The sequence below is a fragment of the Myxocyprinus asiaticus genome, chromosome 28 (genome assembly GCF_019703515.2).
Source record: "Myxocyprinus asiaticus isolate MX2 ecotype Aquarium Trade chromosome 28, UBuf_Myxa_2, whole genome shotgun sequence".
In the NCBI taxonomy this organism is placed as follows: Eukaryota; Metazoa; Chordata; class Actinopteri; order Cypriniformes; family Catostomidae; genus Myxocyprinus; species Myxocyprinus asiaticus.
Genome location: NC_059371.1, coordinates 27,834,923 through 27,851,942, shown reverse-complemented (window position 1 = coordinate 27,851,942; position 17,020 = coordinate 27,834,923). Strand labels below are relative to the sequence as shown.

The following is a 17,020-nucleotide window of genomic DNA, read 5'->3' as shown; positions in this document are numbered from 1 at the left end:
TGTTGTTGGTAAAGACAGCTCTGTTTTTAAAAAGAAATCTTTATTTAACCCACATCAGGTATAGTGACTCCAGAAAGTGGATTTAGATACTACCATTCTTTAAAATGTAAGAAAGTCATTGCATTAGAGAACAGTAAAAAGATAGCACAAGCACTTTTAAAACAAAACCTTTCACAATAAGAAGTTTGGTTTTAAATACTTAATATGTTTTTTTCATTTTAAAATGAAGTATTTGGACACTCCCTGGTTATCAAAGTGGAACATGTCCATAACTCTGCTAGGACACCAGTGTGAACTTGAGGGGAACTGACTTCCACTACAAATCACCTTGGGACAAGTTGGTTAAATTTATTCACAAAAATGGCTAAGAAAAGTCAGAAAGTTAGTTCTGAGAAAAGTGAAGTTGGTTCTGCCTGATTATACTGGGAATTAGCTAGATTTAGACCTGGTAAAGGGGTCATGACATGAGAAATCAAATCTTGATCTTTTAACAAATAAGAGGTCATTGCACCATAAAAACATACTGTAAGTTTCAGAGCTCAAAATTTCCTCACTACAAAAATAGCATTTGTTGAAACCAAGCTGCCAAAATGACTCGTTCTCCACTTCCTCCACATTGTGATGTCACACTGTAGTAGAAATTTGAATCTGACCACCTCCACAACAACACACCAATGCCTACTTAACCTTATTACTTCTGTAGTCCCGCCCAGTAGTGGTGAGAGTGGGTGTTTATTATCAGGTCTTAAAGGAGAAGCAGCACCAAAACAGAGTGTTTCTGACATAAGGGTTAGAATGAGGGTGGAAATGATTGTTTTACAAATTTATGACTGTTTTTACAATATATATTTTTTTCTTCAGTCACATTTTTTATAAAACTACAGAATGAAGACTTTAAGACATAACAGACATTATAGCTTCATTTTCTGTTAAAGCATAATTTTCTGTAAAGCTGCTTTTAAATGATGTGTTGTGAAAAGTGCTATACAACTGAAAAATGACGACTTTTTTGTGCAAACAACTTGACTAATATTATAAGGTGACCTCAAAGAACATATTAAAATGATTAAAAAAAGGCATGTCATGACCCCTTTATGGAATTGTCTGGTTTGTTAGATGCACAGTGACGGGTCCCACTATAATCAGTATTGTTGTTGTTTCAGATCTTCATACCCATTCTTCAAGGGCTCACTTTAGCTGTAAAAGAATGTTCCTTTGAAAGCGATAACTTCAAGTTCCCCCTAATGGTAAGAGACTTCATGCTCTTCTATTAAAAGTCTTAGCAGGCATTTTAGGACAAAACACAGGCCCTTAATTTATGTCTAAATGCTTTTAGGCATCTTTGACTTGCCAGGGAACGTCTGATCTTCTTGTCTATGACCAATTTTTCATTGTTTTCCAGGCTTTAGCTGAACTTTGTGAAATTAAGTTTGGGAAGACTCACCCTGTTTGTAGTTTGGTAGGTTTTTTTCCCCTTTTCTTTAGAAAGTCAGTTCACATTTTATATTCTTTAATTACACTTCCATTCATCTGTGCCTGTCTGCATGTATTTTTAGATCACCTCTCTGCCATTGTGGTGTCCTGACCCTCTTAGTCCCGGGACAGGAAGAGAAATTCAAAGACTCTCCTTCCTTGGAGCCTTCTTCAGTCTGTCTGTGTTTGCAGAGGATGACGTACGTCATTTCACTCTGTGTATAGAATAAATAAGACAGACTAACACAAGGTATGTCCTTAATGAACAATGACGGGAAGAAAATGATTTATGTTTGTACTGCTGTTCTATAGACTAAAGTGGGTGACAAGCACTTCTCAGGCCCTGCCATTACTACGGAGAACACTCGTGTGGTCAGCCAGTCACTGCAGCACTATCTGGAGTCTGCGAGGGTAAGGCCTCCATCATGTCACATGATCATAGATTTTTAATGAACTGCTGAAATTAGTTGGGGAAAATTACTTTTTTTGATCAGAAGTGGAGATTCTTTGATATTTTAGTGGTAATTGCTAAGGCAAGAATCAGGGTTAGGTTTTTGTTGAAATCCCTAAACTTAATGTAATAAACTTTGCCCGTAACCCCTCCTGCACAGTTGCTTAGGATGTAGACCTTATTCACTCTAGCGTCATCTTTGATTTTTAATGGGAATGAAAACGAGGGTGTAAGGTATAGATGTACAGTCTCTTCAATGAGCTGTACTGCAGTTTAAAGTGTTTTTGGACCGTTCCACGGACAAAATATTGATAAAATATCTGTCCCAAGAACATTCAGTATACAAAGAACTCCAGACAACATGAGTTGTGGAAAATCAGATGTGATCGAGGATCTTTATACAGCTTTATACTGTTTGTGCCATTTAAGAGACAGGAAGTCTGTACCTCACAGCCTCATTGTCGTTTCCATTAAAATTCAAAGATGGGGGGCTTGGGTAGCTCAGTGGTAAAAGACGCTGGCTACCACCCCTGGAGTTCGCTAGTTTGAATCCCAGGGTGTGCTGAGTGACTCCAGCCAGGTCTCCTAAGCAACCAAATTGGCCCGGTTGCTAGGGAGGGTAGAGTCACATGGGGTAACCTCCTCGTGGTTGCTATAATGTGGTTCGTTCTCGGTGGGGCGCGTGGTGAGTTGAGCGCAGATGCAACCAGAAGGCGTGAAGCCTCCACATGCGCTGTCTCCGTGGCAACGCGCTCAACAAGCCATGTGATAAGATGCGCGGGTTGATGGTCTCAGACGCGGAGGCAACTGGGATTTGTCCTCCGCCACCTGCACTGAGGCGAATCACTACGTGACCACGAGGACTTAAAAAGCGCACTGGGAATTGGGCATTCCAAATTGGGTGAAAAAGGAAAAAAATAAAAATATTTCAAAGATGGCGCTAGCGTGAAAAAGGTCAATGACATGAATGCTACCTCAAATTGTATGGCTTTTTAAGGAGAGGTGTGCTATTATTTTTCTAAGCAATCTGGTCCCTAGCCATATCTAGGGACCAGAATATCATATAGACAAGGGGGTGGGCTCGTTTGACTTTGACCAGTAAGCAACCACTTCACAGTGCCCTAGCAACTGCGGAGCAACGTGCTTAAAAACCCTTAGAGCTCATTAGCAATAACACATAAAAAAATGCATGCTCATTTAATTGTGCTCCCAGTCATTTAATATCTAAACTGTTCAAATACTGTATATGATGTAATTTGTAATGCTTGCTTTGTGAATTGTTGTTTGTTTGTCAGGGAGATTTATTTAAAATCCTGCACAACATCTTGCTAAATGGAGAGACAAGGGAATCGGCTCTGAGCTACATGGCTGCTCTGGTGAATCGTAATGTGAAGAAGGCTCAGATGCAGGTAAGTCTGGGCTATAGTGTTTATTAAAGAGTGCTTAACTGCAAAGTGCAGTTGAAAAAACAGCTGATATTTAGTCGAATAAAAAAGGGTTGCAAACTCTCCAGCAGGTGTTCTTTAAGGGACAGTTCACCCTAAAATAAAAATTCTCTCAGAACACAAAGATTTTTAGAACAATATCTCAGCTCTATTGGTCTGGACAGTGCAACTGAATGGTGATCAGACCTTTGTAGCTTCAAAAAATCACATAAAGGAAATATAGAAGTAATCCAGAAGAAGCGATATAATAGGTGTGGGTGAGAAAAAGATCAAAATTTAAGTCCTGTTTTTACTCTAAATTTAAACTTTTACTTTCACTTTTACATCTAAATGTCACATGTGGAGCCTGTTTCACTTTCACACCTGTCATATGGATTACTTTCATGTCTCCTTTATGTGTTTTTTGGAGCTACGAAGGTCTGATCACCATTCATTTGAATTGTATGGACCTGCAGAACTTATAAAAATCTTTGTGTTCTGCTGAAGACAGAAAATCATACACATCTGAGATGGCATGGGGGTGAGTAAATGATGAGAGAATTTTAATTTTTGGGTGAACTATCCCTTTAAAGGATCTGCTGTTGTTTTTTTTTATGTGATTATGGAGTACAATTTCCTTCTGTTTTGTATTATTTTGGGTAAGTGTCAGCATAACATAGTGTGCTGATGTTCTTTTAATTGCAAAAAGCTTCTTTTTGTGATAAAAAGGCATAAACACTTGTCAGTTACTGTTAGAGATTTTTCTGTTTGTTGGACATAACGATAATTGTTCTTTTTTTCTTCTTTCTCTTCTGGCTGTAGACTGATGATAAGCTGGTGTCCACAGATGGCTTCATGATGAATTTCCTGTGGGTGCTGCAGCAGCTGAGTATGAAGATCAAGCTGGAAACTGTGGATCCTCTCTACATCTTCCACCCCAAATGTCGACTGAATGTCAGCCCGGAAGAGACCCGACTCAATGCCACGATGGAGGAGCTGAAGAGCTGGCTCGCAGAGCTGCGTGAGTGTGGGCTCAATTTAGGAACAGATGAATCATGCTGGAATTTGGGAAGCAGTGTAGCGTAGCGTAATGTTTAAATGTGATGTGTGTAATTTCAGTGTCACCAAATGGAATTGCGAAAATAATAACTTTTCAGACGGCTTACCCAATCACCTCCCCCATCTTTCATTGGTTGGACAAATGGGTAGTTCAGCCCCAAACTCAGCCATTGGTTGAGCCATTGTTGCTGTGTTTTTTGGTCGAGATGCAAACAGAGCAACAGAGCTTACCGGCTGCTAAACACCTTCTTACTGCCATTTGTCCACATCATTGGTAGGTGTGATCAGGAGCTTAGTCAACATCAACACACCGGCGTGCAGAGTTATTAGTGAGCCGGTGCAAATTTACCTACCTCTGTACAATTGTTCATGTAGAGACATTTTACTCATGTGCCATCTGCAACCGAAAGCCATTCACACATCTGCCCAAAGTAAGATATGCCCATGATCATTCTATTGTCTGTATTCTGCCCATCAACACTCTTATACACCCATCTCTGCAGTAGCATCAGTGTCATCATAAATTACAATAACTGCTCATATTATGGCTGCATATAGCACATTAGCACCATGATTGCAAAAGGTAAACATGACAAATTACACATCTGCTGCATGTATATTACTTTAAATCATCATCAAGTAGTAAATACAGCTTCTTTACTGATCTCATGTAAATTCTACTCAGAATGAGGCATGAAGTCATTGATAACACATTTCAATGTCCTATTAGTTGATATTTTACATGTAGTCTTGATCTTACTCGTATTTAAATGTACGTCTAAATGCCTCCAACAGCAACGTGGCAGATGTCTGAAGGTTAGCAAACAGTATGTCATTGCTCAGCTGTTTCAAACTACATTTGGCTCTGAGCCAAGAACGAAGAAGCACTTCGTCATGAGTGTGCTGGGTCATTTAACCCCAGGTTGCTCCAGTTTTTTTTTTGTAGTAAGCGCAGTGTAATTCACCTTTCCCAGGCAATCGGTTTGTTTGAAACAGACAACTATCCGGGTCCACCTTTGCGCTTGTTCTTGAAAAAAACCCCCCCAAAAAAAACCGCTCAATCTAACATTCTTTCCCTTCCTCTGCAGAGGAAGAGCCATCCAGGTTCTCAGAGCCCAAGTTTCCTACAGAGTGCTTCTTCCTGACGCTTCATGCACATCACCTGTCCATCCTCCCATGCTGTCGACGCTACATACGCAGACTGAGGGCGATCCGGGATCTTAACAGGTGTGTCACAGCGATCCACAGTTTCAACTTGTTACCATTATTGATAATGTTGAATATTGTAATGTAATTGTAGATTGTTTAAACTTTCTGCAAAATTCAGACTAAAAACGACATACTTAAAGTTGACTGCACATTTAAGTTGGCATAGGAGAAAGTATAAATACGTAGAAAAAATATTCACTTCACCCTATATGAATACACAACACACTGTATGAATGTTATAAAAGGAGAGGTGATTCCACAAAGAAACTGGATTACATCTTGCATTCCTTACCATTGATGTCAGCTAGCCTATGATAGATATGTCACACTTTCTGAAAAAGCCCTTAATCTCTGTCTGATGAGGCTTGTTAATCCTGTCCTGTCCTAGTGCCTCTTGTACAAGGTGTTTCTAGGTTGCGGCCCCAAGTCATGTCTTTGTTTGGCTTAATGTCTCACCGCTTATACACTCACCGAGCATTTTATTAGGAACGTTATGGTCGTAATGAAGTGCCCAACGTGGCCTTCTGCTGTTGTAGCCGATCCCCTTCAAGGTTCGATATGCTGTGCATTCTGAGATGCTGTTCTGCTCACTACAATTGTACAGAGTGGTTATCTGAGTTACCGTAGCCTTTCTGTCAGTCTGGCTATTCTCCGTTGAACTCTCTCATCAACAAGGCATTTTGGTCCACAGAACTGCCACTCACTGGATGTTATTTGTTTTTGGCACCATTCTGAGTAATCTCTAGAGACTGTTGTGTGTGAAAATCCCAGGAGATCAGCAGTTACAGAAATACTCAAACTAGCCCGTCTGGCACCAACAATCATGCCACGGTCCAAATCACTGAGATCACATTTTCTTTCCCCATTCTGATGGTTGATGTGAACATTAACTGAAGCTCCTGACCCTTATCTGCATGATTTTATGCATTGCACTGCAACCACATGATTGGCTGATTAGATAATCACATGAATAAGTAGTTGTACAGTGTTCCTAATAAAGTGCTCAGTGACTATGTTAGTGATAGTGCTGAAACATTGGCAGGAATTCAAGTCTCTGGAGAAGACTGCTCACATTTGTTTACTGGTTTCATGAAGCCTGGATGATACACATCATTAGTGAATCCTGCTGTCAGCAGGATTTAAAACACCTAGATGGGCCAAAAATATTATCTGTGGAGTATTTTTTAAGGTGTTAGAAGAGGTGAATGTGTGTGTTTTACAGAACTGTTGAAGAGCTGAAGAACAGTGAAAACCAGTGGAAGGACTCCCCTTTGGCTAGTCGTCATCGGGAGATGCTGAAGAGATGTAAAACCCAGCTGAAGGTGATTTCTCTCATTTGCCTGTCTTTACAGAGAAGTTGTGATAGTTTTAATAAACAACTGTTATGTTGAGAAATGCTGTTGACTGTGTTAGCAAAAATGCTATATATAAGAAATGCTTTTGCCCATCATATTACGAAGTAATAAAAATACATTGTTTTGAGTGTTGGTAAATGCTTGAATTCATTGTATGCTGTTGTGTTGACAGAAACTGGTGCGCTCTAAAGCCTGCGCTGATGCAGGGTTGCTGGACGAGAACCTGCTGCGCAGATGTCTACAGTTCTTCAGTATGGTCATCCAGCTCATCTTGTGCATGGTGGTGCCCACTTTCCCACAGTCAGTCCATTTCACTTCTCCTCCTCAGATACTCTAGTTCTAGACAAGAGGATGTCCTGTTCTGATTGTCTGTGTCTCCTTACAGTGTAACCCTGCCTCTGAACCCAGAGATCCCCAAAAGCTTTGCAGCACTGCCTGAGTTTTACATTGAAGATGTGGCCGAGTTCCTACTTTTTATTGTGCAGTAAGTTTATGAGTACATAATGAAGTAATTCTTCCCTACAAAGCCAAAACGCAGTAACTACGCAAACACTGAAACAAACAAAAATGTCTTCAGAGCTTTTTGATTTTCCTGCAAATGTGGATTATAAAATGGCTCACTTTGTTTTCTGAATCTGGGCAGAGTTGGGCCAAAACCATATGTCACAGGACAGATCATTGTCTGAGACAGTGTTTCCCACTGTCAAAACCTTTTTTCTGCCACGGCACACTTTTTACGATTAAATAATCCCATGGCACACCACTATCCCACATAACCATCGTCGATAGTTTTCCTTTTCAAGAACTTGTCCATGTTTTCTGACTGTCTTCGTAGCATGTTTACTCATAATGTTTGAAATTCGGCTTTGCAAAAAACACAATTAACACACAGTAGGTATGCTGTATAATGAGGTCACATGTGAGTGAAGTGACAAGAGCACTAATTGGGTAATGAAAAACCAACAAATTTGCGTCTTTTCCAATTTGTAGATTTGTTCTTGCAAATTAATTCTTGCAACGCCACAGCAAATAAATGTTTTATTTTTTATTTATGTATTTATTTACCATATTTTCCGGAAATAAAGTTTCACCTGAAGTTGCACCTGGTCAAAATCACGTTGTTGAGAGAAAAACAAAACAAAACTCACATGTAAGTTGCATCGACAGAGGTTGGATACTGCAGGCATTAGGACCCGGGAGCAGCCGCCAGTCTTCCCTTGAGCGGTTCAGATGTCAAACACATTCCGTGAAGATTACAGTCCCTCAGAATCTACACATCGTATCACAGTTTTTTGGGCTTTTTTAAAATGGGAGAATTTTCTTTTGGTAATCGTGTGTAACAGTTTCTCATATTCTGTTTATGTTTCATGAGAGAAACATGACAAGCCACATCTGTTCATTTCATCTGTAACTCTATGCTGTGCACAAGTAAACAACTTTTAGTCTGTGAGTAAAACAATACACCTGTTGTTTTCTATTCGTTCATTAACACTAGTGTGCCGCGACACTGTGGTTGAGAAATACTGGTCTAAGAGACACGATTTCAGTCATAACTCTGTTGTTAGTTACTGCATTTTGCCTTTGCAAGGTAGAATTAAGTGTTACTGAGCAGGTGTGTAATATTTACTGTATAAACTACTGTATATTTGTGACACATGCTGCAAACTGCAAGATGTCATTTATGTGTAAATATATAAACTCACTTTCAACTGCTTTTATTTTCAGCAAACTTAACATGTGTAAATATTTGTATGAACATAAAAAGATTCAACAACTAAGACATAAACTGAACAAGTTTGACAGACATGTGACTAACAGAAATGGAATAATTTGTCCCTGAACAAAGAGGGGGTCAAAATCAAAAGTAACAGTCAGTATCTGGTGTGGCCACCAGCTGCATTAAGTACTGCAGTGCATCTCCTCCTCATGGTCTGCACCAGATTTGCCAGTTCTTGCTGTGAGATGTTACCCCACTCTTCCACCAAGGCACTTGCAAGTTCCTGGACATTTCTGGGGGGAATGGCCCTAGCCCTCACCCTCCGATCCAACAGGTCCCAAATATGCTCAATGGGATTGAGATCCGGGCTCTTCGCTGGCCATGGCAGAACACTGACATTCCTGTCTTGCAGGAAATCATGCACAGAATGAGCAGTATGGCTGGTGACATTGTCATGCTGGAGGGTCATGTCAGGAAGAGCCTGCAGGAAGGGTACCACATGAGGGAGGAGGATGTCTTCCCTGTAACGCACAGCGTTGAGATTGCCAGCAATGACAACAAGCTCAGTCTGATGATGCTGTGACACACTGCCCCAGACCATGACGAACCCTCCACCTCCAAATCGATCCCGCTCCAGAGTACAGGCCTCGGTGTAACGCTCATTCCTACGACAATAAACGCGAGTCCGACCATCACCCCTGGTGAGACAAAACCACGACTCGTCAGTGAAGAGCACTTTTTGCCAGTCCTGTCTGGTCCAGTGAAGGTGGGTTTGTGCCCATAGGCGACGTTGTTGCCGGTGATCAGCCTATTGCGGACGGTTTGAGCACTGATAGAGGGATTGTGTGTTCCTGGTGTAACTCGGGCAGTTGTTGTTGCCATCCTGTACCTGTCCCGCAGGTGTGATATTCGGATGTACCGATCCTGTGCAGGTGTTGTTACACGTGGTCTGCCACTGCGAGGATGATCAGCTGTCCTTCCTGTCTCCCTGTAGCGCTGTCTTAGGCGTCTCACAGTATGAACATTGCAATTTATTGTCCTGGCCACATCTGCAGTCCTCATGCCTCCATGCAGCATGCCTAAGGCATGTTCAAGCAGATGAGCAGGGACCCTGGGCATCTTTCATTTGGTGTTTGTCAGAGTCAGTAGAAAGGTCTCTTTAGTGTCCTTTGTTTTTATAACTGTGACCTGAATTGCCTACTGTCTGTAAGCTGTTAGTGTCTTAACGACCGTTCCACAGGTGCATGTTCATTAATTGTTTATGGTTCATTGAACAAGCATGGAAAACATTGTTTAAACCTTTACAGTAAAGATCTGTAAAGTTATTTGTTTTTTTTTTTACAAAATTATCTTTAAAAAACAGTGTCCTGAAAAAGGGATGTTTTTTTTTTGTTTTTTTTTGCTGAGTTTAGTATGTTTACTAAGAAAGGCCCCCAAATAAAGTCAATTTATTAAGTAATAATGATAATTGGGGCCTGGGTAGCTCAGTGGTAAAATACGCTGGCTACCACCCTTGGAGTTCGCTAGTTCGAATCCCAGGGCGTGCTGAGTGACTCCAGCCAGGTCTCCTAAGCAACCAAATTGGCCCGGTTGCTAGGGAGGGTAGAGTCACATGGGGTAACCTCCTCGTGGTCGCTATAATGTGGTTTGTTCTCGGTGGGGCGCATGGTGAATTGAGCGTGGATGGCGTGAAGCCTCCACACGCGCTATGTCTCCGTGGCAAAGCGCTCAACAAGCCATGTGATAAGATGCGCGGGTTGACTGTCTCAGACACGGAGGCAACTGGGATTCATCCTGCGCCACCCGGACTGAGGCGAATCACTATGCGACCACGAGGACTTACAGCGCATTGGGAATTGGGCATTCCAAATTGGGAGAAAAAGGGGAAAAATCCCCCAAACAAAAACAAAAATTAATAATGATAATTTTAATATTATAATTCAGATAATTTCAATACATTACTTAATTTACATTTAGACAAGGCAAGGCAAGTTTATTTATATAGCACATTTTATACAATGTGGTAATTCAAAGTGCTTTACATGTAAATGATAAAGAAAATAAAAGATACATAAAAGTTCATCTTAAAATCACTTAATGATACAGTGCAATCAGTGAGTGCACAGCTAAACCAAATTATTGTGGCAGATTATTGTGGCAGATTCTACTTTACAAAAAGTGTCTTAAAAGTCTAAATATTTTTTATTTCCATATCATTGCACATAACCCTATTAATTTCCTACTTTAATCTGAGCTATTTTCAGTTGTTGGTGTATGTACTCGTGGGTCATACAGATGCTTTTAGAGTATCTCATTTTGGATACGTTATGTTTAACTAGTTTTCAGCGCTGTGTTTTTAGGGTGCTAAATCAACAAAATATTGACAGGCCTATTTAAAATAATATTTAGTCCTTAAAAGGTAAATTATCATTATCTGATATTGAGAGGGAAGTGTTTGATACTGCATACTCACAGATTTTTCACTTTTTTGCTCTTTCTTTGCTTAGGTACTCTCCACAGGTTCTTTATGAGCCGTGCACTGGGGACATTGTGACCTTCCTGGTGGTCTTCATTTGCAGTCAGAACTACATAAAGAACCCATACCTGATCGCCAAGCTGGTGGAGGTGCTGTTCGTCACCAACCCCGCAGTACAGCCACGCACTCAGCGTTTCTTTGAGATGATGGAGAACCACCCACAGGCTGTCAATCAGCTTGTGCCCGCCCTCATGAAGTTCTATACAGGTGAAAAGGGGTGGTTTCTGTTACCCATCAGTGGGAGGGACATTATAATGCCTTAAATAAATGACATCATTCTGCATTGTATTGTATGTACATGCTAATTGCTTTAACTTCTTCCCTAGATGTGGAGCACACTGGAGCCACAAGTGAGTTCTATGACAAGTTCACCATTCGCTACCACATCAGCACCATATTTAAAAGTCTGTGGCAAAATGTCAGCCACCAAGGCACCTTCCTTGAGGAGTTCAAGTGAGTTCAGTACTAGTTTAATTTTTGAAAACATTTTGAAATATTTAAGTGTATGTAGTGTTAAACCATCATTTGTACAGCGGATACTTTGTAAATGTCATTGGTAACTCAAATCAAAATAGATCTTTCTTCTCTCTCTTTCATTCTGTAGCTCTGGAAAGCAGTTTGTACGCTACATCAACATGCTCATTAACGATACAACTTTTCTGCTGGATGAGAGTTTGGAGTCTCTGAAACGCATCCATGAGATCCAGGAGGAGATGAAGAACAAAGAGCAATGGGATCAGCTGCCCAGGGTCAGCAGATATCACAACTTGACCAATAATTCATTTGCCACCCCTAAATGCATTAGAGGTCAACCGATTTATTGGTTTTACCGAATAATCAGGGCCGATAGTTGCTTTTTGGAACTATTGGTTATCGGCAAAAATCTATGCCGATAGTTGTTGGTAGATTATTTATTTATTTATTTATTTATTTATTTATTTATTTATTTTTAAAAAATTTTTATCAATAAACCTCATCTGGTGATATACACAGGCTATTAAAAAACTTAATTTGGCAAATATTTGCATATAGTGCATTGTAACAGAGCCAAATCTCTGTCATTTTAAAATAAGAGTCCCCATGTGTTTCAGGCTTGTTTATGGTTAAAAGTCCCACATTATGTGCCAGATCTTAATTTTTCTGGTTATTATTGGGATTTTGGTTGCACAATAAACTGCTTTTGGGATTTTATTCATTTTGGAGTCTTGTAGCCTCAATGTCTGTGCACTTCATGGTAATTATAGACTAAGAACTTTTTTATTATTATATAACTACATTTTAAAATCTATCGGCCGATTAATCGGTTATCGGCCTTGTCCAACACCTTAGTTATCATATCGGCAAAATCCACTATTGGTCAACCTCTAAAATGCGTACTCTGTAATGTAAGAAGTGACTGTATTGTGTCTATGTTTTTCTTTTTTTATTGAATAGGAGTCAGTATTAAAGTGGGTGTCCTAAAGCATCTACACTATATTGCCAAAAGTATTCGCTCACCCATCCAAATAATTGAATTCAGGTGTTCCAATCACTTCCATGGCCACAGGTGTATAAAATGAAGCACCTAGGCATGCAGACTGCTTCTACAAACATTTATGAAAGAATGGGCCGCTCTCAGGAGCTCAGTGAATTCCAGCGTGGTACTGTGATAGGATGCCACCTGTGCAACAAGTCCAGTCGTGAAATTTCCTCGCTACTAAATATTCCACAGTCAACTGTCAGTGGTATTATAACAAAGTGGAAGCGATTGGGAATGACAGCAACTCAGCCACGAAGTGGTAGGCCACGTAAAATGACAGAGCGGGGTCAGCGGATGCTGAGGCACATAGTGCGCAGAGGTCGCCAACTTTCTGCAGAGTCAATCGCTACAGACCTCCAAAGTTCATGTGGCCTTCAGATTAGCTCAAGAACAGTGCATAGAGAGCTTCATGGAATGGGTTTCCATGGCCGAGCAGCTGCATCCAAGCCATACATCACCAAGTGCAATGCAAAGCGTCGGATACAGTGGTGTAAAGCACGCCGCCACTGGATTCTAGAGCAGTGGAGACGCGTTCTCTGGAGTGACGAATCACGCTTCTCCATCTGGCAATCTGATGGACGAGTCTGGGTTTGGCAGTTGCCAGGAGAACAGTACTTGTCTGACTGCATTGTGCCAACTGTGAAGTTTGGTGGAGGGGGGATTATGGTGTGGGGTTGTTTTTCAGGAGCTGGGCTTGGCCCCTTAGTTCCAGTGAAAGGAAATCTGAATGCTTCAGCATACCAAGAGATTTTGGACAATTCCATGCTCCCAACTTTGTGGGAACAGTTTGGGGATGGCCCCTTCCTGTTCCAACATGACTGCGCACCAGTCCATAAAGACATGGATGAGCGAGTTTGGTGTGGAAGAACTTGACTGACCTGCACAGAGTCCTGACCTCAACCCGATAGAGCACCTTTGGGATGAATTAGAGCGAAGACTGCGAGCCAGGCCTTCTCGTCCAACATCAGTGTCTGACCTCACAAATGCGCTTCTGGAAGAATGGTCAAAAATTCCCATAAACACACTCCTAAACCTTGTGGAAAGCCTTTCCAGAAGAGTTGAAGCTGTTATAGCTGCAAAGGGTGGGCCGACTTCATATTAAACCCTATGGATTAAGAATGGGATGTCACTTAAGTTCATATGCGTCTAAAGGCAGATGAGCGAATACTTTTGGCAATATAGTGTATCATTATAGATTATGCTTGAAACATAGTTCTTTTTTTCTTTTTTTTTTGCTTGTGTCTTGAGCAGTGTCAGAAATGAACTTTTCCATGAAGGAGCAATCACTGCCCACTGGATTTAATTTTCAGAGGCATTTTTACATTTATAAGGGCATTTTTCATTCTTTCACTCAAATACTTCAAATTAATCAGTTCATTTTATTCACACGTAAGTTCCCAATCTTAATAGTTAGATTATATATATATAAAATATGTATTACCTCCTACCCATAAAATTAGGCTAAATCAACATCACATCATGTTTTATGTGATAATGTGTATACCTTGGCTTAGAATAGAATATTAAGAATTATTTGATATGTTACATGTATAAATAAATAAAAAACACTGGGGCAATTTCTGCCCCCACATTTTGAATTTATGGGGCGTTTTTGCCACAAGCGCCCCTTAAACTTTGACCCTGGTCTTTTGGCTGTTCTTTCCTTCACTTGTCTTTTTTCTGTTGAACTGTCCTTGAGATGAGTTCTGATTTGATTTTAAACATTCTGATCCTCAGGACCAGCAACAGAGCCGTCAGTCCCAGCTGACTCAGGATGAGAGAGTGTCACGCTCGTACCTGGCTTTAGCTACAGAGACAGTGGACATGTTCCATATCCTTACCAAACAGGTCCAAAAGCCCTTCCTTAGGCCCGTAAGTACAGAAATGTATCTCATTTTGACCACTTTTAAAAAACAAACACACTTGTGCCAGTTTCTATTGGCATTCTGAGAGCTGTGGATCAAAGCCCTGTACACAAATGCAGCGATTTCCAGTGACAAAGCAACACAATCACATTCATTTTCAATAAGAACTGGGACTTCAAGCGACACGAGCGACCTCTGGCAACTAGATGTGGGCATGGTGAGCGTCACGACAAAGTTGAGAAAAGTTTAACTTTATGCAAATGAGGAGCGACAACCAATAGGAGCGAAGGTGGTGATCACTAGAGCTCACGTCACCCATCTCCTTTAAGATAATGGAGTCGAGTGCAGGCAAGACAGGAGAAGTTTCTATGAGGGATTTCACGGTTCTATATGATTTGTCTGTAACCACACATGGATATAATAAAAAAATGATGCATGGAAAGGAAATTGTCAGCAGTCTGAGTGAGTCTGATTCGTACATTGATAGTTCGTTCATCTTTTTAATGATATGATGTAATAAGCTGTTGAGCACTACTACAGTTCATATTAAAACACTCTTCTCTGCAGAATGTTAATTTGTTAGGGACAAGAAAATGTATTATTTGTTAAAATAGAATAAAGTTGTAATAATTGTTGGCAGTCTGTGTGAGTTTGATTTGTAGATTTAGTACATTGATAGATTGTTAATCTGGTTAATGATTAAATGCGTTGAGCACTGCTGTAGTATATAACAACACTCTTCACAGCAGAATGTAAAATTTTAACGGCAAGAAAAGGAATACCAAATTCAATTAAAATGATATGTTAGTTTTACCGGCAATATATCTAATCTGTGATCACATTTTTTAAAGATATGACCAGTGGTGCAGTCCACCAATAATGTTAGAGTAACAGCAGTAGGAACACCCAAGAGTGACTTCACAGTACAGAGACTAGCAACATCAAGTGATAAAGTCGCTGCATGTGTGTATGGGGTTTAAGAGATCTAAGCAATGGCAGGACAGCAGTATAAGCTTGTCGGTTGAAGCATGTTCTCACCAAACAAACAACAGTTGAATGGCATTAAGAAGGACATTTCTTATTTTAATTATTACCTATGAAATAGGTAAAGTACTAAATAGGTAGTCTGATGAATCTAGGTTTGGTTAAAACGTGAGAATCTGCCACTGGCTGGAAATGAATCTCCTGCACTCTGTCCTATGCAGGTAATTATAGTCTTCAGGGAAAGTTGAGCTGCTTATTCAGAGAGGTGTAAGAAAGGACAGTTCTACTGATAAGCAAAACTCTGTATATGTAGTTTCAGGATAAAATAAACATAAGTGATTAATTTTTTGTACGGTGGCTGACGTGTATACTGTTTTATTGAACAGGAACTGGGGCCTCGTCTGGCTGCCATGTTGAACTATAACCTTCAGCAGCTGTGTGGGCCTAAATGTCGAGACCTGAAGGTGGAAAACCCTGAAAAATATGGTTTTGAGCCAAAGAAGCTCCTGGATCAGTTAACTGATATCTACCTGCAGCTGGACTGTGCCCGATTTGCTAAAGCCATTGCAGATGACCAGGTCTGCATCTGCTCAGCAACATCTCACAGTAGTAGTAAGAAGTCTTCCCCTACTTCTACTACTGTGTGGTGCTGAATTGTATTGGAAACAACTTACATAATGTCTCTCTTCTGATTTCACATGCTTGTCTCATTTTGTTTTTGCTCACATTCAGCGATCATACAGCAGGGAGCTCTTTGAGGAGGTCATTTCTAAAATGAGAAAGGCTGGCATAAAATCCACCATCGCTATTGAAAAATTCAAACTTCTGGCTGAGAAGGTAGAGGAGATAGTAGCCCGCAATTCTCAATCTGAGATGGATTACAGTGATGCCCCAGATGAGTTCAAAGGTGGGTTCTAAACATACAGTATAATTTAGAAGTCCACATTAAATTATACATAATTCCACATTAGAGTTCCTATAGCTCAACTTGGACAGTGTGACATTCACAATACCAAGGTCATGGGCTCGATTCCCAGGAAACGTGCATACTGATAAAATGTATGCCTTGAATGCACTGCAAATCACTTTGGATTAAATCATTCCCATAAATGTACACTCAACGAGCACTTAATTAGGAACACTAAGGTCCTAATAAAATGCCCACATGGTCTTCTGCTGTTGTAGCCCATCCCATCCATGATGTGTTGTGCATTCTGAGATACTGTTCTGCTCACTACAGTTGTACAGAGTGGTTGTCTGAGTAACCGTAGCCTTACTGTCAGCCCGGTTTGGCCATTCTCCGTTGACCTCTCATCAACAAGGCGTTTCTGTCCTCAGAACTGCCGCTCACTGGATGTTTTTTGTTTTTGACACCATTCTGAATAAACTCTAGAGACTGTTGTGCATGAAAATCCCAGGAGATCAGCT

The 17,020-nt window shown here is 40.5% G+C and overlaps 1 protein-coding gene across 2 annotated transcripts in view; it reads left to right on the top strand.

The window, feature by feature from the left end:
- LOC127419134 (ubiquitin conjugation factor E4 B-like) overlaps positions 1–17,020 on the top strand; it is a 40,244-nt gene that overhangs the window by 22,168 nt on the left and 1,056 nt on the right. For both annotated transcript variants that reach the window (XM_051660289.1, XM_051660287.1), the window contains 16 exons: positions 1,164–1,247; positions 1,403–1,459; positions 1,557–1,673; positions 1,786–1,884; positions 3,220–3,333; positions 4,171–4,369; positions 5,496–5,634; positions 6,839–6,938; positions 7,144–7,271; positions 7,357–7,455; positions 11,196–11,431; positions 11,551–11,677; positions 11,829–11,973; positions 14,481–14,615; positions 15,979–16,170; positions 16,325–16,499. In XM_051660289.1, the coding sequence (XP_051516249.1) occupies positions 1,164–1,247; positions 1,403–1,459; positions 1,557–1,673; positions 1,786–1,884; positions 3,220–3,333; positions 4,171–4,369; positions 5,496–5,634; positions 6,839–6,938; positions 7,144–7,271; positions 7,357–7,455; positions 11,196–11,431; positions 11,551–11,677; positions 11,829–11,973; positions 14,481–14,615; positions 15,979–16,170; positions 16,325–16,499 (2,146 nt within the window). The remainder of the gene's footprint in view (positions 1–1,163; positions 1,248–1,402; positions 1,460–1,556; positions 1,674–1,785; positions 1,885–3,219; positions 3,334–4,170; positions 4,370–5,495; positions 5,635–6,838; positions 6,939–7,143; positions 7,272–7,356; positions 7,456–11,195; positions 11,432–11,550; positions 11,678–11,828; positions 11,974–14,480; positions 14,616–15,978; positions 16,171–16,324; positions 16,500–17,020) is intronic.